The sequence below is a fragment of the Podarcis liolepis genome (genome assembly GCF_965112155.1).
Source record: "Podarcis liolepis genome assembly, chromosome: 17".
NCBI classification, from domain to species: Eukaryota; Metazoa; Chordata; class Lepidosauria; order Squamata; family Lacertidae; genus Podarcis; species Podarcis liolepis.
Window position 1 is genome coordinate 42,809,147 of NC_139571.1, and position 24,632 is coordinate 42,833,778.

Consider the following 24,632-nt stretch of genomic DNA (forward strand, 5'->3'; position numbering starts at 1 on the left):
GCATTGTGCTCACTACATACAGCAGCTCTCACTGCCTTTCTTTAAACAAAAAAAAAACCCTCTTAAAATTCAAAGGATGCTGAAAGGAAAATGGTTTTGTGATTCTTCTAAGGTCAGAGAATTTTGAGGTGAAACTGAATGAAAAGCAGGTAGTGATGCAATCTGGCAGGCATTCTAAAATTGCTTTGTTAGATTGCGGCTGCTGTAACAACAACAAATCAAAATAAAAACAAACCGATTAAATATGCCACACTGGTAATATTTTATTCGTTGGCTATCTTGGGGGGGGGGGAATTGAGCATTACTAATGTGTACATGAAACTTCAAAACAATGTACATATTTGCAATATTGCGAAGAAATTATACAGCATGACTGTCCTGGTTTGCTACATGAATTATATTGATTTCCTTTTAAACTGCCTAAATAAACAAGCCCCCCCCCCTCAGAATACAAGGAAGCTCATGAATAAATAGATAAATAAATAATCAGGAAGTAGATCATTTCAAGAAACAATTGCAGTGTTTAACATTTCAACTCAGTAAGAGCAAGGGTTGCTAAGACATATTAACCCAGTAGTTTAAGAAGCAATAAGCATTGCGTTATTAAAGGTAAAGGTAAAGGGACCCCTGACAGCTTAGCAATTATGTAGTACAGTATAAAGTGCTTCATAGACAACATCCTAACAATCGTTACGAAAGGATTGTCCCTGTATGTTAGATGCAGAGTCGAGGCTTACGGAGAGTAACTTCCATATGACCACCTACTGAATTTATTAAAGAATTGAGATTTGTACCAGTTCGCTACAGCTTCTAGTTGTAGCCTAATGCCTACATCATGGCAGAGTAATTAAAGGAATGTTCCAGTTATGATTGATATTATGAACCAGCGGATCCTTTTTTCTTTTCCTTAGTTAAACGTGATCCAGTCCTTTGTATCATTAATCAGCTGGATTTTTAGCGTAATCGTAGATCAGTTCCGAATTTTTCTTCCAGTCTGTCACCGTAGCCCTCTCTGCAGTATTCCAAATGAGGTAGTGGGTTGGATTCAACTTGCTCAGTGCACTAGCAGAAACCCACTAGTGCAGTGGAACTCCACCACCACCACCACCACCACCATTCTCCACCAAACCAGTCTGGAGGGTCAGGAGAACCCCCAGAACTGCACAAGGGGGAAGAACAATTGCAGGTCCGGCCATTTGGCAAGCTGATGGAACAATTCTTCCCAGTCAAAATAAAAAAATTCCTTCCAGTAGCACCTTAAAGACCAACTAAGTTAGTTCTTGGCATGAGCTTTCGTGTGCATGCACACTTCTTCAGATACACACGAAAGCTCATACCAAGAACTAACTTAGTTGGTCTTTAAGGTGCTACTGGAAGGAATTTTTTTATTTTGACTATGGCAGACCAACACGGCTACCTATCTGTAACTGAATTCTTCCCAGTGTCGGTGTTGATCAAAGCGGTCCTAATATCCTAGTAGTATGTTATACTCCTCAATGACATTAGCCTGTAGTTTCACAGCAACATATTGTTAACTGGTGTTGTTTGTTACCCATAACCCCCTCCTAAATTGTTATCTACAATGAAAATGCCTAGCAGGCTCTTCTTATACTTGTTCATTCCTTTTTCTTTTATTGTGTGTAACATTTGCCTTTATCCTATAAAATTAATTTCAGCTTTCTAATATATCAGAATCAGTTGAAATGCCAGCAGCCAGCTTATCCCCCGCTTGACAACTGTATCAGTCATTGATTAATCGTAGAACCAACGATGACCAAAAGGTCATCACATCTGATTCTTATTGCTCTTTCTCCAGTGTGTGTATGTACGCGCATGGGCACAGACACACAGACACACACTGAAAAACAGGACCATTTGCAGACCATCTGTATCTTTTGCAACATATGCATTCCAGTATGCCACAGAAAAGTGCAATGTAGTAAAGTTGACTTGAGCGAATAAGCCAAGCTTACTACAGCAGGAAGAAAACAGCCCAAGAAGCAAGTGCTCAAGAGACAACTAAGCCTTGTGCCAGGTGTCCATACAGTAGAGGGGGCTTGGAATTGTCCCCATTGGTTCTGCCCGTTCGTGGCTCTCTTATACTATTTTCTGCAAGTGGTCTGCTCAGTGGGCTACAAACATAGCTCCATGACCTCCCAGAATATGGATCAGGTGTACAGATCCTGTTTTTAGACCACTTTGCATACATCACATCTAATATGAGATTGAGACCAGGCCAGCCGGCGTGATCCACATGCATTGCCACACTGTCTGAACAGGGAATTTGTCTTCCTATAGATTTACTGTAGTCAGTCCTACACAATCGCCATCCTAATTCTAATAACTCCTCAAGGTTGGAGGTTTGGGTGGGGGCTCTTGACCCATTGAAAACAAAGAAGGCACCAGAATATTTAAAATAAGCCAAAGGTAGACTTCCAAAAGTTTTCCAGACATTAAGCTCCTTTATTTCCCATTAGTATTCCAGGAAAAGTATTCCTTGAATGTCTCATTTCTAATGACCTCTTTCTATTTTGATCATGTGTCTCAGAATAATAATAATTTTCAACCCACATAATAATTTTAACTCTCATTTTTAATTACCATTCTGTTGGTGCAGGTCCTTGTACCAGATACTTCCTCTTTCTCTCATTTTGTCCTATACTCTACAAAACGCTTTGAATAGTTTTGCTACTCCTGCAGTCAGTCCAGCTGGTTTCCTTTGAAACTTTTCCAACTGCACTGCAGATGCACCGTCTTCTGATGGTTGTATATAAAACCACATAAGACCGCTATCTAATCTGTTGTTGATCCATTAATTGTTCCTCAATTAGTGCAAATTTTTTACACATGTGAGTACTTAATTTATCGTAATCACGTCTTGTCTGCCGTTCTGAAGGTTCCTTAGGAGACTATCATGTGGGAAAAGATCAAAAACTTTGCTTCAAAACGTATTAAGTTCAGCGAAATCCCCCGCCAACCGAGCCAGATATTTAGACTGATCTGGCATGATTTGTTGTTAGCTGCTATTAAGATCATCTTAATCCCGTCTTAGAATCCACCCCCTGGAAGCCCCATGGCTGCTTCTATGGGGAGAAACACTTTGCATGCTTATTGGGATTACCTAATGTGTACTCAAGAAGCTTTAGGGATCCTTATCTGCACACTGGCCAAAATGGACATTACATGCAGATCCATATAACGTCACCCCACTCAATGTCCATTTTAAAACCAGAAGTAGCTACTTACTTCTGGAGGGACAAGCAGAGAAATGATAAGGAAAGGAATTGGCAGTGAAAGGAGACTGCTTAACCCTTTGTCAGCCTGCCATTTTTTCCTCTCCCAATCCCAGAACAATCACCCCTGTCTCTGGTATTTAAAATCTCAATTTCACCACCATTTTCTCTGGCATTGATTGGCTGATTTGATTTCAAAAGAAGGGATTAAGGTAATCTTAAATGCATCTGTGTCTAACATCTAGTTTATTCCTCATTAACTTCAAATTTTTCTTAGGCATAGCAGCCTGACTTTTGTGTAGCTCCTTTTCTTGCTTTTTATAGAGATGCGCACAATATTTTCTCTTTCCCCCCCTTTGGGATCATGCATATTCTTCATCCTCCAGTACTATAGAAACATTCCTGAGATTTCTCTAGCTTAGCCAGGCAGAATTTAAAACTACTCCTTGCCCTGATAGGGAGCAATCGTAAGATTTTGAAACTGCTACAAGAAATGGGCTTGGGGTGCCTTCAAATGTGAGGGCGCTTGAAAGCACTTGTTCTACTGCTGCTGCCCCAACAGAAGGAGGAAGGTAGAGGCAATGGGTGGTATTCAACTAAGTTATGCTCAAAGTAGATCCATTCAAATAAATGAACATGGCTGAGTTAGGTCCATTGATATCAATAGCTCTACTCTAAGTAAACTTTAGTTGGATACCCCACATTAAGATCACTTACAAAGGACTGAGAAACCAAGCGAACTGCAGATAATGTGCAATATCACGACAAATAGCCTACAGCATAATCCCAAGGGCAGATTGAGCGGAAGGGAAGCTATGCAAGAGTGCCATTGTGCTCTTGATTTGCTCCCATTCTTCTCAATAGGGCTTTCATAGGAGATTTTGTAAGATTGTGAGCTGAGCCAATAGGCATGGAAGGAACGGAGGCCAATTCAAAATATTTTGCATTTTTCTCTTATCATGTAGCATCTGCATATTTCATTACATTTACACTGCTGCTGCTGCTGCCCCAGAACATTTGCTACAAACATTTGCTGCTGCCTAAAAATGTGTGTTAAAAGAAGCGTTTTCATGCTCATGACATTTTCATCTGTGTATCCCCCCCCCAAGTTATAATAATAAAGTGCATTGAATTCAAAAAGCGCATTCGCAAATACGTGTGCAGTGTTTTCCTTCTCCGCAAGGAATAGCATGAAATGCTTGTTCTGTGCATCGTGCTGTTTTCTCTATGAATCAAAGACACTTTTCCTTTCTGTCTTTCTCTTTTCTTTCTCTCTCTCTCCACAGGTCGTGGGTTATAGGTGCAATAGCTCTGCTCTGCCTATTAGGACTGACCTGGGCCTTTGGACTCATGTATATTAATGAAAGCACCGTCATCATGGCATACCTCTTCACCATTTTCAATTCTCTGCAGGGAATGTTTATATTCATTTTCCATTGTGTCCTCCAGAAAAAGGTAAGGACAATTATTCTACGGCGAAGAGAAGTGATGGGGCTATTTCATTGCCTAGCAACCACAGCCAATGTTGGCTGACCGTGCCTTGCATTTTGTGTTCCCATGGTTGGACTTTGGGCCGGTTCACATTAGAGGTGAGGCCAAATGTGTCTGAACCAGCAGCGAAAGCAAGAGGATACTGCTGGGAGGCGCTGTTGTTTCACTGAGCCTCTTGGGCTCGCTGATCAGAAGGTCGGCGGTTCGAATCCCCATGACGGGGTGAGCTCCTGTTGCTCTGTCCCAGCTCCTGCCAACCTAGCAGTTCGAAAGCACACCAATGCGAGTAGATAAATAGGTACCGTTCCGGCAGGAAGGTAAACGGCGTTTCCATGCGCTCTGACTTCCATCACGCCAGAAGCAGTTTAGTCATGCTGGCCACATGACCCGGAAAACTGTCTGTGGACAAATGCGGGCTCCCTCGGCCTGAAAGTGAGATGAGCGCCACAATCCCATAGTCGTCTTTGGCTGGACCTTACCATCCAGGGGTCCTTTACCTTTTACTGCTGGGTACAGAGTGTTGATATGAGCCAGGGACAGCCAATGTGATGCTCTCCAGATGTTGGCCTACAACTTCTGTCAGCCCCAGGCAACCCCTGATATAAGGTATATATGGAAATTAAAAAATTCCTTCCAGTAGCACCTTAAAGACCAACTAAGTTAGTCTTTAAGGTGCTACTGGAAGTTAGTCTTTAAGGTGCTACTGGAAGTTAGTCTTTAAGGTCTTTAAGTCTTTAAGATCTTTAAGGTCTTTAAGGAAGTTAGTCTTTAAGGTCTTTAAGGTGCTACTGGAAGGAATTTTTTTATTTTGACTATGGCAGACCAACACGGCTACCTATCTGTAACTGGTATATATGGAAGTTAGGGATACCCTGCAAATTTATGCCCTCTGAATTTTTCCCTGGGTTTTGGAACTCCAGTTAACCTGGCCTGTTTGCAACAGCACTGATACAGTAGCAATCCACCATTTTTCAAGGGGTGTTATCTAAAGGTGCTTGATGAATTCATTTGTTGCAGACCCTGCACATGAGTTCACCACCTTGCTGAAGCTAAGCAGGTCTATGTGTTGTCAGTGCCAGGATGGGAGACGACATGTGCGTCACCTTTGTTTCCTTGGCAGGAAAAAAAGACAGGCTATAAACTACTCCCCATCCATTCTAACATTCTGTTTCCAACAGTAGTCAGCCAAATGAAAGGCAGTGTGCAGGAATGGAAATTGTGTCAGACTAGGACAGTGGCGACCTCATTTCAAATCCCTCTTTGTTCATGAAGATCACTGTGTGGCATAGCTTAGCCGCCTCTTTACAGGTTTGTTGTGAACCAGGAGAATAAAATATACAGCCCCTCAGCTCCTTAACGAACGCTCAGGATAAAAAATATATATTTAAAAACAATATACACCTGGGAAGTTTACAAGCTGGATAGGGTATTAGCACCCTACATGTGCAGTAAAGAAAGAGGAAAGGCTGTATATGATATAATCTCTTAGACTCCTAAGATAATAAGAAATTTGAGTTTATGTTCCTCATTATTAAAACAGGCAAATATTTTCTAGAAGTTCTTCTGTGTGCTCAGTTTTTTGAAGATATAATGCATATCTTATGTGGCTTAGCAAACTTTCCCGAGGTGTCTGTTCTGCACATATTTCTCCCCCCAAAAAATATGTAATGCCATTATTGTCTGGATTGCATTGGCCTATAGTTGCAGGGTATCATATATAGATGGCATTAAGCAGTGGTGGGAGACTTGTAAATGCAGACAGCAACTGAGCGTTGTTGTTTTAGTTCTTCCACCGGATTCTCTGGGCCCCACAAGTCCTCCTCTTGACTCTTGAACTGCCAGGTCCCACTTCTTCAGCTGCCAAAGTATGTGGAGCCGGTGGGAGAAACAGGAGCACGATTAGAGAAAGAAATGGGGCCAAAGGGAACCTACTAGCTGGTTTGTTGGCTTAACGCTTAAGAAAAACCAGGAGCCAACTCTAAGAAGTAGGAATCAGTGTCTGGCACAACAAGGCTTTTCAAATTATTGACTGTAGCTTTGTGGGGGGTGAGAAGAGATATATTTTATACTCCTTTCCAGGCAGCAAAATGCACAGGTTCTCTTTGATTTGGCTGATAATATGCAGAGGACTTCAGTACATCAATTTACATCTATATTGTACTTTCTGAAATGTCATCTTGAAATGCAACCTATACTGTCTTAGCTAAGCCTACATACTTATAGCAAACTAATTCTCCAAGTGATGGTACTTAATGTTGCCACAACGACACCATTCTCATGCAGGCAGGAGGAATGAGCAGGCTTAGGGAAGGCCAAGGTTTGCAGAAGTACAAAAACGAAACCCCCAGCTCAATGAGAGCTGAGCATGAACAGTGGATACAGAACACCGGCTGACTGTTGGGCGCATAAAACTGGAAGGAAGGGGAGTGGGAAAGAACATGGGTGTTCCACTTTGCAACATAAGTCTCACTTATTCTTCTTAATTCTCTCCATTAGTTCTTGGTCTGGGATAGCTCAGTTGGTAGAGCATGCGAGTCTTAATCTTAGGGTTGTGGGTTCTAATTCCACGTTGGGCAAAAGTTTCCTACGTTGCAGGGGGTTGGACTAGATGACCCTCGTGGTCCCTACCAGCTGCCCAATTCTATGATACTCCCTTTGCAAATTTCCTCCCAAGTAACGTATGAAATTGTTGAACCACAGGTATAATCTGGGAAGTCCACTTGATGCCTTACACTCGTGAACTCATTCTTATCACTTTTTCCAGCCATTCACCTACTTTCTGCTAACTCCTCTTCTATATTTCTCCACATTTTAAAAATGTGTCATAGGATAGTACATTACAAATCCTGCTGATAATAATAGCTTCTAGTAATCCATGCGAACACCAAGCGTGCTCTTTGGGCTAAACAAAATTACAGAGAAGTAGCGATAATCATCCCATTTTCCTCTTGATGGTTATAATTGGTTTATTACAGTGCTGTGCTGAAACCTTTCCTCCCATTTCTCAGAACATTTATGCCCCTACAAAAGAGAGTTCTGGTTTTCGTGCCTCACGCACATGTTGCTGTAGAGTTTTTCAGAATATTGGTGGATGTGGAGTTAAGCTGGCCTTCATCTTCCTTAGTTGGCTGACATTAATACATGTTTTCCTTTCCTTTAAACTTTTCTCCTGTGTCTCCTGATCAGAAAAAAACCCATGTAACCTCATAGCACTTTTCCATGGGTTTTCACTGAAGCACTGAAGCAAATCAAGGAGCATAGTGACTGGAAACTTGAGAACTGTGTCCTCACTGATTTTGTTCTTAAGCGAGGTCCTCCACCCCCTTTTAAAAAATATTTCTGCACTGTTACTTTTTGAAAGAAGTAAATTTCATATTAAATTTACTATATGCTTCATGTGCGCTTGTTAGGATGCACGCTTTAAAGTTTATTGAAAGAAAAATATCCACAATCCTGCTGAATTAAAGAAAAAAGAAAGCTGGGCCCTGCTACAAAATACTGCCATCTCTCCCTGACATGCAGGTGCTTACCTGAACCTGAGGGGACTGAAGAAAAGTTAGCATCAAAGGCAGGAGGAGTCCCTGCTCTAATTTGGGTCTTACTTCCTGTGGGGGAAAGCTTCCTTTTTAAGCTTTTGAACATTTTAAAAGGGCAACCGGTTGGTTTTCAAGTCAATGGAGCATGAGGCTTCTGTGTGCAATTGAGTGCTTGATTTGACCTAGAAGGGTGTCCAGGGGGACAATTTAGCCACTGCTAGCCTGAAATATAACAATGCAGGGCTGCTAAAACCTTTCTGCAGTCTCTCTCTCTCTCTCTCTTTCTCAACAACCCTTCAACCAACAACACTGCAGAGTTATCCTCAGCCTGACCTGCAATGAGGAGATAAAAACAACGGATAATAATACAGAATTGTTGTAAGCTGCTCTCTCAGCTTTGGCGCAACCTGCAGTAGGGGTCCAGTACCTCCTGGCAACACTGTGAGGTTTTTGTAGGCCGGGGTGGGTAGGAGCTAGATTGGGATTTATCAGTAGATAGATTGGTAGATTGCCAGATGATTTGCGAGAGATCATCCCAGGTGTTATGTACTGAAGTTCTCACCCTGGGGCAGCAGGGGGATACTGTAGATAGTTTTCACTCAGGTCCACATATGCAAATAAGGGATTGAAAGTGACGTTCAGTGATTGGATAGTTAGAGAAAGTTGTTACTGTTGCATTGTAGTGGAGCTCTATATAAGCAGGCTGGCTGAACCCTTCAGTTCTGTTCTGTTCTGGCCTGTGAATAAACAAGAGGTGTTTGGAGAATCGCTGTGTCGTCTGATATGTTCACCCACAACTTAACACTGGCAACGAGTTTCCAACTCCCAGTGGCAGGTCCCGGCCTGCCCATGAGGCAGACTGAGGCAGCCATCTTGGGCAGCTGAATCCCAAAGGGCAGCAATGGGTTCCGGCGAGATTTCGCCGCCCCGGCCACTTCTCCTGGCTTCTTCCATGGCCTGCTACCACTGCTGCTGCCAGAGAAGCAAGGAGAAACGGACATCTTGCGATCCCTTGCCTTAACCCAGAACCTGCAGCCACACAACCCTGGTAGGTAAGCCTCAGGCAGCAAAACAGGACAGGCCATCCCTGCCCAAAGGTTGGATGATAGTGGCAGCAAAAAGCTTTCCCCTTGTTCTCCATGAGGCCACTGAAATCAGGAAAGCTTGGGGAAACAGGAATAGATTTGCATGTGAAAGGATTTGTGTTCGAGATCCATTTCTTACTGGAAACGACTTCCTCGGCTGCACATGTGCGCCAAGTACCTCATACTGCAATTCTGAAACCGCCTTCCTGAACCGCTATTTTGCATCTGGTTTCAGTTGGCAAGTCTCAGAGTTCTAGTGAAAAATTCTGCAAGCCTGAAGTCTTTTGTAAACCATTCAGAGCCTGACCTGAGGTAAATTGTGAGCATTACATTGCCGGGCTATCATAAGCACTCTCACACACACACACCAGCCCCATGAAACCTGCAACATGGGGAAAGGGAGTTGTGCTTCTTTTAGCGGAGGTTTGTTGCTGTTGTTCCATACTAAAATAAGAACTGAGTTGGAAAGTGCAGAAGCTCTTATTTCTGGTTTGGAGGTTGTTTTTAGGACATTCAGACCTCAGCAACATTAAATTCTTTCTCCGTTGATGGGCAGCTCTGTCTTTTCCAGCCCCGGGTAACATTTAAATAGAATAGTTTCTCACTGTGAAGCAGAAAGCGACCTATCCAGACAATGAAATTGTTCTTTCTGCCCTTTGTGCTTAGGGTTATCTGTCCTCCTGTTCCCACCACCCCACTCTATTCCCCTTTCCTGTCCAGTTCTCAGGGGGTTTTCCCTCTCAAGTGTGCCATTCCCACCCACCCCTGCCCCATAAAGGCTCAGATTGTTAAGACACTGCAATACCCTTTAGCAGTGCGGACAAGTTTCCTAGTTTTGCATCCCAGCTATCGTTGCAGCTGATCTCCTTGCTGCCCCCCCCCTCACATCTTTGAAGAATGGCCCAAAAGGCCTTCAGTCTCTTGACGTTCTGTGCCATTGAGTTTGGCAGCGATTCCCCTCCCCCTGGATTTTTTTTTCTTGAACATGTGAGCACCTGGGGGTTAGCCCTGGTCTGCCAGTAGCTCTCCCTTGCGCGGGAATGGTGCTGTTTTGGCTACATACGCACAAGTACCGGAAGACTTGAATCAGTATTAGTATAGAAACATGTGAGACGCTGCAGTAAAATGGAGTGGAGCGTGGAGTGCTTCTTTCCAGGGTTGCACATAGCTGTCAACCGTCCCTTATTTGGCGGGAAAGTCCCTTATCCCAGTGCTGTGTCCCGCTGCTGTCCCTTATTGATGATGTCCCTTAAATTTCCTGGGTTTCAAAGGAAGCAGCTCCTCTCCCTCCCTCCCTCCCTGCCGGCCAGGGAGGAGGGAGGCTCCAACTGTGTTGCTTGGCTGCGTTGCTCACCCAATAAGGAGTCTGAGAACGACTGGGGGGGTGGAGCTTGCATGCCTTGTGCCGATCAAATCGGCCGCGTTGTCTGGGGACTCGCCCTTGCTCAGCGCTTCCCAGCGGAGAGGTGACGTGGTTTTCCTTGCTGCATCTCCTTTGCCGGGTTGCTGCGCTGTGGGAACCACCGCTTGAGGCTTTGTTCGGCTGTTAGCTGGGCTTTCTGCCTTTGGCCTGGAGGGGCTCAGAAGTTGAACATACCTGTGCTTGGAAAATCCCTTATTTTGGCTGCTGATCCCTTATTTTCGAGGCTGCTGGTGCCTTGTTTTCAAATCTGTAAGTTGGCAGCTATGGGGTTTCAGCCACTCTGTTGTATCCCTTTCCCCCCAGTTTTCCTCCAAGCCTTAATCAGTATTCCATGCGCACTGAGTAGACCCAATCATCTTTAGGCTGTTTGAGGTTTCTCCCTTCCTTTGTGTTTGTTTGTTTGTTTGTTTGTTTGTTTGTTTGTTTGTTTGTTTTGAAGTGAGAGTTCTTGGGGGGGGACTCATGTGTGCCCAATCCCAGTAGCATCAAATCCTTATTTTTCCCCACTGGTGTCTATGGGCAACTAACTCTTTATTCAGCTCCCGGGGAATTTAAAAATAACTTCTTAGTGTTTGCCAGGTTGTGACCTAGATTGTTTTTCTTCCTGCCCTTTTATCTGCAGATCTGCAGATCTCTATTCTCCCCTTCCAAGCGTTCCATTCTATTTCTCCTTCCACCCAAGTGGTAAGGTCTCCCCCCCACACAGACACACACATCTCCGTTCTGTGCCACTGAATTATTATTAGGTCATTGGAGCAATACCGTATTTTTCGCTCTATAGGACGCACTTTTTCCCCTCCAAAAATGAAGGGGAAATGTGTGTGTGTCCTATGGAGCGAATGCAGGCTCCTTGGCTTCAGCGAAAGCAACGCGAAGCCTCCAAAGTACAGAGGGAGCGCTCCCTCTGCGCTCCAGAGGCTACGCGTTGCTTTTGCTGGAGCCTGGAGAGCGAGAGGGGTCGGTGCGCACAGACCCCTCTTGCTCTCCAGGCTTCAGGCATACCCACCTGAAGCCTTTGGAGAGCAGCGGGAACTTGCGCTGTGCTCCAAAGGCTTCGGGGTTAGCTGCGCAAAGCCTCCACAGCGCAGCGGGGTGAAGGCACCCCGCTGCCCTGCGGAGGCTTGAAAGGCTGTCTCCGAAGCCAGAACAGCGAGACAGAGCGCTGTGCAGCGTCTCGCTGTTCTAGCTTGGGGATGCCGGGGCTTTATGGGGAAACCTCACACAAAATAAGTCTGCCCCTGCCAGGGGGAGAGTATAACAGGGCCGTCTACCACCAGCTATGAGAAGGTTTCTGAGGACTAAATGCTGATGATTTTATTTAGCCAGTTTGGAAGAATTTGTTACTTGAGAGGCAGGATATGAATATTTGAATAAGAATAGTGATGATGAAGCATGAGACTTCTCTGTAGCTGATTGCACAAAATAATGCTGGTCGGAGCAAACCTTTAGTCTTAGTCATTTAGTATTTTTCATTCATTTCATGGCTGTTCTTCATACTTTTTCCCTTTTGAGGACCATGCGTATCAACTCCAAACATGTTGGTAAGCCTGTCAATACCAATGGCTCTTAATCAGCTGTGTTGTCTAAAATTCTTCATTTCTGTGAGAAAATATAACTTGGGAGAAGTGGTGGTCCAAAATGAAATGCCATCCATGGCAAATATTCACAGGTGCAGAGGTCATATATTCTCACAGGAAGGCAAAAGAAAATTGAAAAAAGTTTTCCTTTCTCTTTGGATGTGTAATATAGACTTTTCTTTTTTATATACCCATGCCAGAAAGCAAAAGAAATTACCTAAGTGCCAGTTCACATGTAATTTAAGTAATACTGATTTTCAGTCATAAATGTAATTACCCATTTATCTTGCATTACAGTACTTTAGTTTGACGTTGTTGGTGAACATCTCAGAAACAAATCCCTTAGGTCCTCAGTGTGTGTTAAAATGTAAAATTGCCAGATGTCATAGGTATACAGAAGCAATGGCTATTTTAATGCATTTCTCTTCGTGTGCGCATGCAAAATCAATTTTTGAAGCTGAAAAATGGGGTTTCCTTCTCATGTCTATTGCCATTTGATTGCTTAGGTGCGTAAAGAATATGGGAAATGCCTGCGTACGCATTGCTGTAGCGGGAAAAGTACAGAGAGCTCCATTGGCTCAGGGAAAACATCTGGGTCACGGACACCAGGACGATATTCCACAGGCTCACAGGTAAGTAGTTTCCTTTGGCTTGAAGGGGGGTCTGGAGAGTTTGTCATGCCAATATAGTTTAGTGCTGAGGCTTAATCATTATACCTCCATCCAGTATCTGAGAACCTAGCTCTGCTTATGGTTATGACACCGCCACGTTGTGGTTGCACTTTAATGGCTAGAGGGGAGATCATTTGAGTTGGATGTGATATTCTCCACTGAAGATGGCATCACTACCACCCATAATGTGTGGAATTACTTCCCCCCAAGCCATGTCATCATCACATCAAATCTTCTCATCACCACCTTCCTACACAATTGACTGTCACTTTCAGGTGAGTTGAAAAATATGACCTGATGATGATGCTGATGATCTAGAGAACTGTTTCTATAAAACATTTTGGCACTGTTTTCACACCCTCCCAAGTGTCCCTATTTTCCAGGGACGTCCCTGATTTTAGAGAAACTGTCCCGATTTCTGATTTGATCCCAGAATTTCATATTTTTCCTTAGTATGTCCCTATTTTCATTGGATAAATGTTGGAGGGTATGGAGTTATCCCCCTCCCCCAGCCGTCTGAAAGCAATCTTATATAGGGAAGGGTTTTTCAAATGTTTAATGTTTTATTATGTTATTATATACGTTGGAAGCTGCCCAGAGTGACTGGGGCAACCCAGTAAGATGTGTGGGGCATAAATAGTAAAATTATCATTATGGAATGGGATGTCCCTATTTTCATGGGAGAAAAGTTGGAGGGTATGTGTTTTGGAAATCGAAGCTGCTTTATCCATGTATATCTGTCAAAGTCCTCAGGTCAGGCCAGGGTTGAGAGCATTGTTGTGAAGCAATATATGCATTTGATGAAATATATAGTTTATTAATCCTCCTTTCCTGGGGCCCAGCCCCCTCTCCTCTTATAACTGCTCCAACAAATCCTAACTCTAACTGACCCTCTGTGTTTATCATGAGCAGATCTTATTTTCTGGTACTTGACCCTGGGAAATCTATGTCCACATGTTATATGCAACCTGAAATTTCGTTAGCATTTTCTGCCCCACTCTTTTTTAAAAGTAAAATATCTTGAGTAAGGATGGGCATCTCTCTTTTTTAGCGCATATCTAAGTCAATCCATGCACATTCACTCTAATGTTCAGCATGCCAAATGACATACTTCATTCATTTTTGAATGATTGGGAACATAGAGGACCATTAGGTTTTTCTAGTATCTTTAAACACCCACTTTACTTTTAACTTAGTGTAGGTCAGGCTATGAATACATCAAACAATGGGTAGAAAAGAGCCTTCAGAAATGTTTGGACCATGGTAGAGAAATTCAGGCTGTGATCTTTTATTTATTTATAAAATTTACCCTGCACCATGGCTACTTTGAAGAGCATTATTCTACTCAGCCCTGTTCTAGGGTGGACACTGCTCAAACACATTGTAAATTTCAGAAGCATTTAAAGAAGATGAACTTTTGATTGGTGGAGATTACTTGGGAGGAACTGTATCATAGGTGGGAGGGGTGAGAAGGGGTTTACTAAGGATAAAGAAGACTTGCAGACCTTTTACACACATACAAATGGAAGGGTGTGTAGCAAGGATTACATGCTATCGAATTTGGTTTCACATATTGTTCTCTCTTAAGAACAGACTGCCTATTGACTGAAAGCTCTTTGTTACATGGAGTTTGCCAAGCTACCATAGGCTTCCGAAAGATCTCAGTCCAATGTGCTGGTCTAGATATCATTTCAGATTCATGGCCCAGTCTGCAGTTCTCCATTTTGGTATTTTAATTCAGACCTATGAACCCATCAGAGCACTATGCAAAGGCACCATGATAGAGTGGCAGAATATTTAGATCTTAAGGTTGAAAGTGCTCATTAGTCTGCAGTGCCATGAAGTTGGTGCTTCAGGGGCTGGCAACTAGTGAATCTATCAAACTGAGAAAGATTTCCTTCCGCTACGTATCTGATTACAGTAAGAAGTTAGAGAGAAGACATAAATCTTCCAGATCCTATAGGGTCAATAGAGTCTTTGAAGGTAAACAGGGGTCTCTTGAAGCCTTAGAAACTGGAAGATATTTGAACCAAAAGTGTTGTAAATTTAGGAATAAGAACTCAAAATTATTGGCCTCACTTTGGTCTATGAAATGGGAAAGAATTTAGGACCTGAGGTGTCAGGGATTGGCAGGGCTCTGAATAGTATGGGGTAGAGGCAGGAGACCAGGGGAGTGACTCAGGAGAGTGGACCAGCGATGGATGGGGTTTGGTACTATCTGCAAGGCAGGAGCCAGGACAGGAGGAGGAGGAAGAGTCAGGGCAGTCTGGGTAGGAGGATGGCATGCAAGATGTGGTGGAAGAAACATATATGGGGGAAGAATGGGAGTCAGATCACTTGAGTCAAAAGTGGCATGGCATTGGTATTACTGTACACCAGTTTGAATGGTCCACATTCAGGGTAGCGGTAATGCTCTGTTGATGGAAATGCAATGAAAGGTATACCTACTGGCACCTCCATCTTCAGGGAACAGGTAGTTGTAGAGATTAATGTCGTCACAGGGCACAGTGTGGTTTTGGGTTCCTAAGTTAGGTTTATTATCTCTATTTGAGGGAGCAAGTGCTGAGTTTTTGGAAAACTTTTAATAGTTTCATTGGTAGCAGCATGCCTGGTTATTTCATTGGGCTGGAAAGATGCTTCATCAATCACTTTAGAGAACTGGTACAAAAAGAACCCCTTTCTTTATTGCAATTTCTGAGAAAATCATTAATTATTTGTGCACCTTAAGAGGATAAGCAGAACCAATGTGCAATGTGGAATTTTAGGTTGCCCATGATTGATCAACCTTTCTGGTTTCTTATACTCCATAATATGAATGTGGGGAAATTTGCAACAACTTGTAGATTTGCATATATTTGTACATTTCATTCAATGTTATTCTTACTTTACCCCTGATCGTATAGTTTCCTTATTTGAATTCAGACAGCGTGCATTTGTCTTTGGTCTGCGTAATATAAAATCTAACTTACAAAATTATTTTTAAGTATTTATAAAATTTATTTTAAAAAATACTTAAATATTGCTAACATGTGGAAGGCATATAAGTGGTGGGCAGCAAATACGAAATCACAATAAACGTAAGTAAAATATAAAAACAGACAATGTCATAAGGAACTGGACAGTCTTCGGGATGTGGAGATGGTAGCAATATACAGAAACGCCCCTATTTTGATCTCTGAAATGTTGGAGAGTCTGCCATTTTCCTCCTCCTATTGGTGGATTTAAATCCTATTTTCAAGCGCTGCAGTGGATTTTTGCCCCCAGGGCGGCTTTTGCACCTATATTTAATCAGTCAGCCTGGTGCTTGAACTGAAATCTGTCCACCTCCATCTCATGTTTTTGCAACACTCTGGGGGTTACATACCCTTCTTTGAAAACTCTGGCCTTAGCTTGTTTACTCTGAGTTACTGAGAACACACTCCATTATCTGCTTCTAGTGCCAGGTTTAGCTTTTTATGCAGTAATGCGCAGAAACAGATTTATGAAGGGCAGTTCATATAAAACACTGCGGCTTACAACTTAATCAATAGAAAGGAAACACAAATTCAGTCTGTGCTGCTAATAGATGTAATTATATCTGACACCTCACCAATTTAGCTTTGAACTAAAACACACAGGGAGTAACCATTAAATTCTTAGTAAGGCTGTTGTGATCTGCATCTGTGTAATAGAGGCAACATGCTTAATTCATACCCAAATATGTCAGCTGAGAGATGTTTCTTCTGGTGTCTGGAGTGGCTGTCACAGCACAAACACTTATCCCAAGCTCAAAGTCTCAGAACAAATTCAAAGAAGCTGGGCCCCAAAAGACAGTTCTAAAATGCCTTAGATAAACCAAAACAGCTGTGGCAAGTCACTTCTGCAAGGGAACAAACGTACAAGCCACCAGAACATTTAAATGGCATCAAATGTTTGTGAGAAGCAGGTTTTGCAAGGAACTTAAAGATAGTAATGAAGGTCTATCATGGCAAAGATGATCCAGAAGGAGGTTCCACAATAATCACCCTTTCGAAGGGCGTATGGGGCACATGGGGAAGATCTTAAGAGGGAGCAGTTGTGGATCTTGGGGTCTCAAATTGCCAAACTTGGGCACCCCCTCTGACTTTCCATTCTACCTCATAGTTGCAGTGCCCTCGAGGCTCCGCGCCCAGTTTGACTGATCACACTCCCCGAAATCTGCCTCTGCCGGAAAGGGGGTCCTTCAGTCAGGTTGTTGGTATCTTGGAATTGTGCATTGTGAGCTGGCTTAGATAAATTTTAAATAGAAAAGTGAAATATAATTTTAATTGATGCTTTATTAGATCAATTTTTATTTATAAGGATATAAGTAATAAAAGAAAAGGGTGGGGAAGTGTGAAAAATAAAGGTGCAAAAATAATACAGTAGGTAAAATCAGTACATTTCCCTTCATTGTTCTATAGAAATAAATGGTGTTATACTCCTAAAGCAAATGTACTACAGTACATTCTTTATAAACACATTCCAGATTTCACTAGATTCGTCCAAAGAAAGTCTACAAGCAATCTGTTCATAAGTTGCAAGTGTTGTCATATCATTGACCCATTGATTAAAGCAGGGGTCAGCAAACTTTTTCAGCAGGGGGCTGGTCCACTGTCCCCCAAACCTTGTGGGGGGCTGGACTATTGGGGGGGGATGAACGAATTCCTATGCCCCACAAATAACCCAGAGATGCATTTTAGATAAAAGGACACATTCTACTCATGTAAAAACACGCTGATTCCCGGACCGTCCACGGGCCGGATTGAGAAGGCGATTGGGCCGGATCCGGTCCCCGGACCTTAGTTTGCCTACCCATGGATTAAAGGGAATCTTATTTTCCTTCTTCCAGTTCATCAATATCAGCCTCTCTCGGCCAGAGCCTTCTCAGCTTCTGAGACACCCGAAATACTGGAGCAGCTGTATTTGAAACTAAAAAGCTGATCACTTTTTATAGATATTTCTTATCCATAAATAAGTTTGGAATGCAGACTTTATGTGATATATATATATGCTAGGAGTTACACCAATCCATCCCAGGTTAAATATTGTCATGAGCAGAGGTCAGCAAACTTTTTCAGCAGGGAGCCGGTCCACTGTCCCTCAGACTTTGTGGGGGGGGGCCTATATTTTAGGGGGGAAATGAATGAATTCCTATGCCCCACAAATAACCCAGAGATGCATTTTAAATAAAAGGACACATTCTACTCATGTAAAATACGCTGATTCCCAGACTGTCTGTGGGCCGGATTGAGAAGGCGGTTGGGCCGGATCCGGCCCCTGGGCCTTAGTTTGCCTACGCATGGTCATCAGTATAGCAGCATCAGACACTTAGGAATTTTAGCTGCATGTTGAGGGGGGAAAGGAAGGTGTGATCTTGCTGCTGGGTTTGGACTCCAAGCTGGACTCAAAGTCTGTTAGCAATTCCTGGATCTTGCCAGAAAGGAACCAGCCCATATGTAGTATTCTGGACTTGCACCTTTTGTATGCGAAATTTTACATAAAATAACATGGTTCAAATCATACAATTATCATATTTAAGAAGCCGTGAAGTTACTCCAAAAAACTTAGGTTTGTAGATATGTGAGATGTATTCTGTCAATAATAAAAATAGCCCAATTATGAAGAAGTATGTTACAGAATTTCCTCTCTCTTTTATCCTGTTATTAGAGAAGATTAGAAGAGATGGCATGCAATTTATTTTCCCACTCAGCAAATGTGGGAATATCTCTGACTGTCCGAAATTTTGCACAGACATTTCAGGCTGAAGGAATCATATACAGTGGAACCTCAGTTGTCTAATATAATCCTTTCCCAAAGACCGAAAGGTTTAACAACCGAGGCGCAATGGGCGGTCAGAAAATTCAATTGAGAAAATTGAGAAGCTGTTTGACTTCCGAGGCGCTTTCAAAAACGGAAGCAATTACTTCTGGGTTTTCAGCATTCGAAAACCGAAACATTCGGTTAATAATAAACGGAGTATGTGCTTAGTGAAAGTAAAATTCTTAAGTAATATTAAGTAATATTAAGTAATATTAAGAAGTCCAAAGAAAGATGTAACCCGCTCAGTCATCTTTGCAGTTACCACATTAATCTTCTGCTGGCATTTCTACATATAGAGCATCACATGCCGCAAAATTATCTTATTCCTTTTTACATTTCCAGAATGAGGTTTTATGTTCCTGTAATCTTATATATTTTATGGCTACATTATGTAGTTTATTACTCTACCTTCTAGTCATGCACTTAAAAAACAATTCTCTCATAGTCTAGAACATAACAAGGTTTTTTCACAGTAATTCGAAAACTATTCCCAAATATCAAAATGAGTAATTTCATAAAATGCTGCCTTGCAGACAATCATAACTCTTTACCTTTGATCCATTTCTTCATGAAAACTCCATAAAATCTGATATATTCTAGGAACAAGATTTTTATCTAAATTGTTAACCCTGATCAGTTAATTTCTGAATCCGACTTTAGTGACGGGTTGACGTATGGTGATGGCTGCTCATTCATCATAGTGGTGTTATCATTATATAATCAGATTTTCATGGCCCTGGTTTTGATATATCAAAAAACATAGCACATATTGTTCACATTATAAAGGAACCCAGTTCTCCACTGAGTTTAAAATTCCCGCAAAATATTAAAGCTGCTGTTAATGATTTAACTTGACTACTTCTCTTTCCAAATTTATCCTAGATTCTAAGCAAATTTATACTCATGAGATGCTTAGATTGCATTTCTCCCTGCCAATAGCAAGAGATCTGCTTTACAACGTGAGTTCTTAAACAGCCTTAAACATGAGGTTGCAAAGCAGCTCCATTCTGTATGAGTCCACTTCACATAGCTGTTCAAATGTATAATGTGTCCCACCTAGAGAAAAACCAGTTTTTTTTTCGTTTTTTCCCAAAGCCGTTCCCCCACCCCAGTAAAACTTGGGGGGGAAGTGTGTGGAATATTCAAACTATATCAAACTGGGTTGTTGTTTTTTCATTTTTTCCGGGGGTTTTCCAGGCCTTCCCATCTCTAGTCCCACCAAACACCCTGGACTTATATGCCTTTGCTTAACCTGGCTCAGTGTTCTTTTAGCCATTACTTTTTTAAGGGAGGAATTCCCATGAAATTTCAGGTGCATTCACACAGAACCTCCATATTCAGAGGAGGCATGTATTTCTGAGTGCTTGAGGCAGACAAGAAGTTTCAATGTATTGAATCTTACAGTTGAGTCACTGTTCTCCAGTTGCATGACAGGAACACTGACTGTACTCCTGTATGTAGGGAATGGTCCATTTCTGGCATCTTGGCTACCCTTAGAAGCTAATACAGTTGTACCTTGGTTTTGGAACAGCTTCGTTCTCGGATGTTTTGGCTCCCAAATTATCAAAACCCAGAAGTGAGTGTTCTGGTTTGTGAACTCTTTTTGGAAGCCGAACATCTGACAGGGCTTCTGCAGCTTCTGATTGGCTGCAGGAGCTTCCTGCAGTCAATCAGAAGCTGTGCTTTGGTTGTGCCCAGAACTCACAAACTTTGGTTTCTGAATGTTTTGGAAGTCGGACTCACAGAACTTTCTGGGCACATCCCTTTCAGCTTTTGATCCAGTCCCATTATCCGTGATTTGCGCTTTAGTATATAGTCTGCATTTTAAGGCTTTTAAAATAGAAGATCTATTGCTGTAGGCATCTTTGTGAGCTTCTAGTTGGAATCAGGATTCTGGACAAAGCAGATTCATGTTCTGCTATATGCAAGGGGGGACTGACTACTACACACAGTTCTCACTACTGAATACAGCGCATTCTCAGAAAATCGTCACTTAGGCAAGAGTTTGCATAAAGAGTCAACCATTTCCATTATTTCCTATGGGGAAAATTCTAATGTGTTCCCAAGCACCTAATTTTGACCACAAAATGATGGAGAAACCCTCTGAAACCTTGCAAGAAGCAAACAAAGAAGGGGGAAAGGCTCTTACTTGTCTGATCTCTCCCCTCCCTCCCACCATGGTTTGTGGCAAAACAGATGCTGCAGACCAGCAAAAAACAGAAAGAAAGGCCTGTTTAAGACTGCTTATTTGTTTACAGTTCTGCACACAGGTCCAGCTATTTGGATATCTGACTCTGTGATGTGTATAGCAAGGTTTGGGTACCAATTCCTCATGTTTGGATAAGTGAATTTTCATACAAGAAGTGTCTAGATAGCGGGACCTGCATGTATATACAGGTGAATAGGAGTTGTACTCAAAACCATCTGGGAAGCAGAAGGTTGGCAAAGGCGGCTGTAGATGCTCTGGTTGAGATTCACTTTCTGCCCCTTCCTTTTGCCCTTCTCCAGAGTCGCATTCGCAGGATGTGGAATGACACTGTCCGAAAGCAGTCGGAGTCATCCTTCATCACTGGTGATATAAACAGTTCAGCGTCACTTAACAGAGGTAATTATGGACTTATCAGATATGTATGACCTTTGTAATTACTAAGGAATCTAAACGGCAATGCTTTGTCGACCTTGAAATGTGCAGCACCTCGTTCCTTTGGATTAAATTATGTCCATGGAGAATTTTTAAAAGTGCTTTATGCACTGTTTTTCATTAAGCGAAAATGATTTTTTAAAAATGTTTATTAGTTTTTAGCATGTGTTTTCACAAATATTGCTGCGGTTGCAGCAGGGATTGGGGGGGGGGAGTGCGTGGATGAGGCGGGGAGTGAGGCAGAATATTCCTATAGTCAACTTCTGGTGCCAAGAAATGGAGGTTGTCAAGCTTCATTGCTAGCAATGAAATGGGCAATTATGGAGTGATATAGTCTGCTAAGTGTTGTTATCCCAGGTAAAAAGCAATTTGGAAGGCTTTGTAAAGGTGAAAACCTTCTGCATAATGTGTGCCCAGACCATCATCCTCTGTGTCCAAAATGGATGCCTCTCAGCTCTCCAGAGGACTGTGGGAAATTCTCTGCTTAAAATGTGATGAGGAGAACCAGGCTCAAAATTGGGTTTAGAAATCTAGGGAAATAAGATGATCTATTCAGGCCCAACACACATCCTGCCACATCCCTGATGATCTGGCAACCCTCATTCTCAGTGATCCTTCCTTCTGATTCTCCTACTCTGCTGCTATAGCAGCTGAAATGGTGGAATAAAGGAAAGGGAGGAGGGCTTTCTCCCCTCCCTCTTTCCTGGACTACCACAGGCTTCCCCGGCTGCATGCGAGGTGCCAGGAGCCCTGGGAAATGATATTTTCCCAGTGCTACTGACACCTGTCAGTTATGCTGGGAAAGCTACTTTCCCGGTGGTCCTGGTCAACTGCTGGTGGAGCCACAAAGATGGTAAGTGGGACAGGGAAGGGTTTTGAGTAGTGGCAAATCAGCGCAGAAGGCAAAACCATCTAAAAGCTCTTGTCATTGGGGGGGGGGGGTCAAAAGTCAGGTGAGGGCAAAATTCACCACTGCCGTCCAGCTCTTCTCCCAGCACCCGCCAGCTGCCATTTCCTGATGCCCTCGGGAATGATGAAGTTGAATCTCTCATATTAGCCATCCTTCTCACTCCCCGCTTTTCGGGTATGCAAATGAGGGCGTCATCACTTAACCTGGAGAGATGAAGGTTTTTGGAGAGAGGATTGATAGCGTTCTTTGCGTTGGATTAAAATTTGAACCAGATATGAGTTTTTGGCACCATAATCCAGCCTCATCTTTGAAATGAGCATTACGAGCTGAGTGGAGTTGGATTTCCAAGCTTAGAAATTAGGCAGCAGCTGAATAGTGTTATAAGAAATGCACGTCTTTCGAATAGTTTTATCACCTTTGTCAACACAAGCGCGAAATGTTTAGCAAAGGCAGTTGCCTCCTAGCACCAGATTGCTGCTCGAAGATCCCATCTGTTAACAACTCTGAAGCAACATCAAAAAATATCAAGAGGCAGCTTCTCTACATTGTTCCTCCTCTGCCCCCTCACACTCATCCCTTCCAGTCTTCTGGAGCAAATAGGCTCCTTGTTTCGCTCTGCAACACTTGAGGAGGAAAAGGGGGAATAGGAGAGCCCTCTCTGCTTCTCAGAGAAACCAGGGCTTACGTGGAATCTTCAGGGTGTGATCTGGCAACCCTACTCTTTCTATAATTTCAGGGGGGACCCTAAAATGTGTTGTTGTTTTTTCTGGGCATCATATTGGAAAATGTGTGTTAGTCCCTTTCAAGGCAATGCTTTGGTGACCCTCATGTGCTTTTTCATAAACATGCCCACTGTCAAATTAAGGTGAATATAGATAATTTAAGGCTACTGTGGATGAAACATGGCCAGAGGTGAGAGGATTACACACTCCTTCGGAAGAGCAAACCACTCTTCCTCCACCAACCTTAAGCACATTTACACTAAGAGAAACCAGTCTCAGATTGGCGATGCTTGTGGTAGCTCCTAGCAGTTAAAATATCAAATACCAAACATAACACAGCACAAGTTAGCGACCGTAAACAAAGCAAGAACACAATGAAACTGATCAGGCCGGTGTGTGGCAGCCTGAGGAGCTTTGTGCTCAGGAGGGGGGAGGACAGAGGCAGTACCCCCCCACACACACTCCTACTTCCCTTGCCAAGGTGCTGTCTACTTTCATTTGTTTTTGTTTTTCACATATTTTTATTCAGTTTTATAACGACAGACAGACTGCAGGAAAAGGAACAGAAGATAGGTTGTCACAACTGCCAATAGGGAAATCCAGTATGCAGCTATGTAATCTATTAAATCAATAATAAAACATACCAAGAGGAAGAGGATGTGTGGTCTCTAGTATTTGCGTAGGAGTCCACGGTCCAAATCAAAACAATTACCATTTGTTTTTATTTCAAAAAAGAAGTTAGGAAGCAAACTTAAGCTGTACGAAATCCAGACGTTCACATTCACCTGTGGTCCCTGTTCCTCCTGACCCACTTTGTTTGTATATGAAATAAAATTAAACCAAATAGCAAAGCATTGATCTCAAGGACTTTGGCTGCTGGGCACTTTTAACTTATGCAATCCCCCCACCTCTTTCACTGGTGAGGTATCACAATACAGTCGTACCTTGGTTTTCGAGTAGCTTAGTTGACGAACAAATCAGCTCCCGACGCCGCAAACCCAGAAATGACTGTTCTGCTTTGCAAACTATTTTTGGAAGCCAAACATCGCACAGGGCTTCCGATTGGTTGCAGGAGCTTCCTGCAGCCAATCAGAAGCCACGCTTTGGTTTCCGAAAGTTTTGGAAGTCAAACGGACTTGCACAACATTTTCCACTCGACTTCCAAGGTACAACTGTCCGGGTAGTTTTCACAAAAGCAACTGCTGCTCATGGCGCACACTGTATAGAATAGAATGATGTATCTCCCTTGTTTATCACAGCATTCCATGTGACATGCCCCTGTGAACCGCAATAAAAAGTGGGAGGGTCTTTAGTCATGTGTACGGCATAGACTTTCTTTTTTATTATTATTCATTTTATTCAAGTACATGCATGCATACACACCTTCCCATCTCCGCAGACAAGTTAATACAAGTTAATGGTGCAATCCCTCCATTAAGAGGCTGGATCCAAAAGGAAATACTCTGTAGTGGAATCTGTTCCCCCACCAGCAGGAACTCTGTTATCCCCAGCGGTCCCTGGTA

At 42.7% G+C, this 24,632-nt stretch overlaps 1 protein-coding gene across 32 annotated transcripts in view; it reads left to right on the top strand.

Moving 5' to 3' along the window:
* The window catches only part of ADGRL3 (adhesion G protein-coupled receptor L3), a 515,832-nt gene that overhangs the window by 437,012 nt on the left and 54,188 nt on the right, over nt 1-24,632 (top strand). For all 32 annotated transcript variants that reach the window (XM_083481628.1, XM_083481645.1, XM_083481648.1 and 29 more), the window contains 3 exons: nt 4,520-4,688; nt 12,852-12,977; nt 21,345-21,441. In XM_083481628.1, coding sequence (XP_083337754.1) covers nt 4,520-4,688; nt 12,852-12,977; nt 21,345-21,441 — 392 coding nt within the window. The remainder of the gene's footprint in view (nt 1-4,519; nt 4,689-12,851; nt 12,978-21,344; nt 21,442-24,632) is intronic.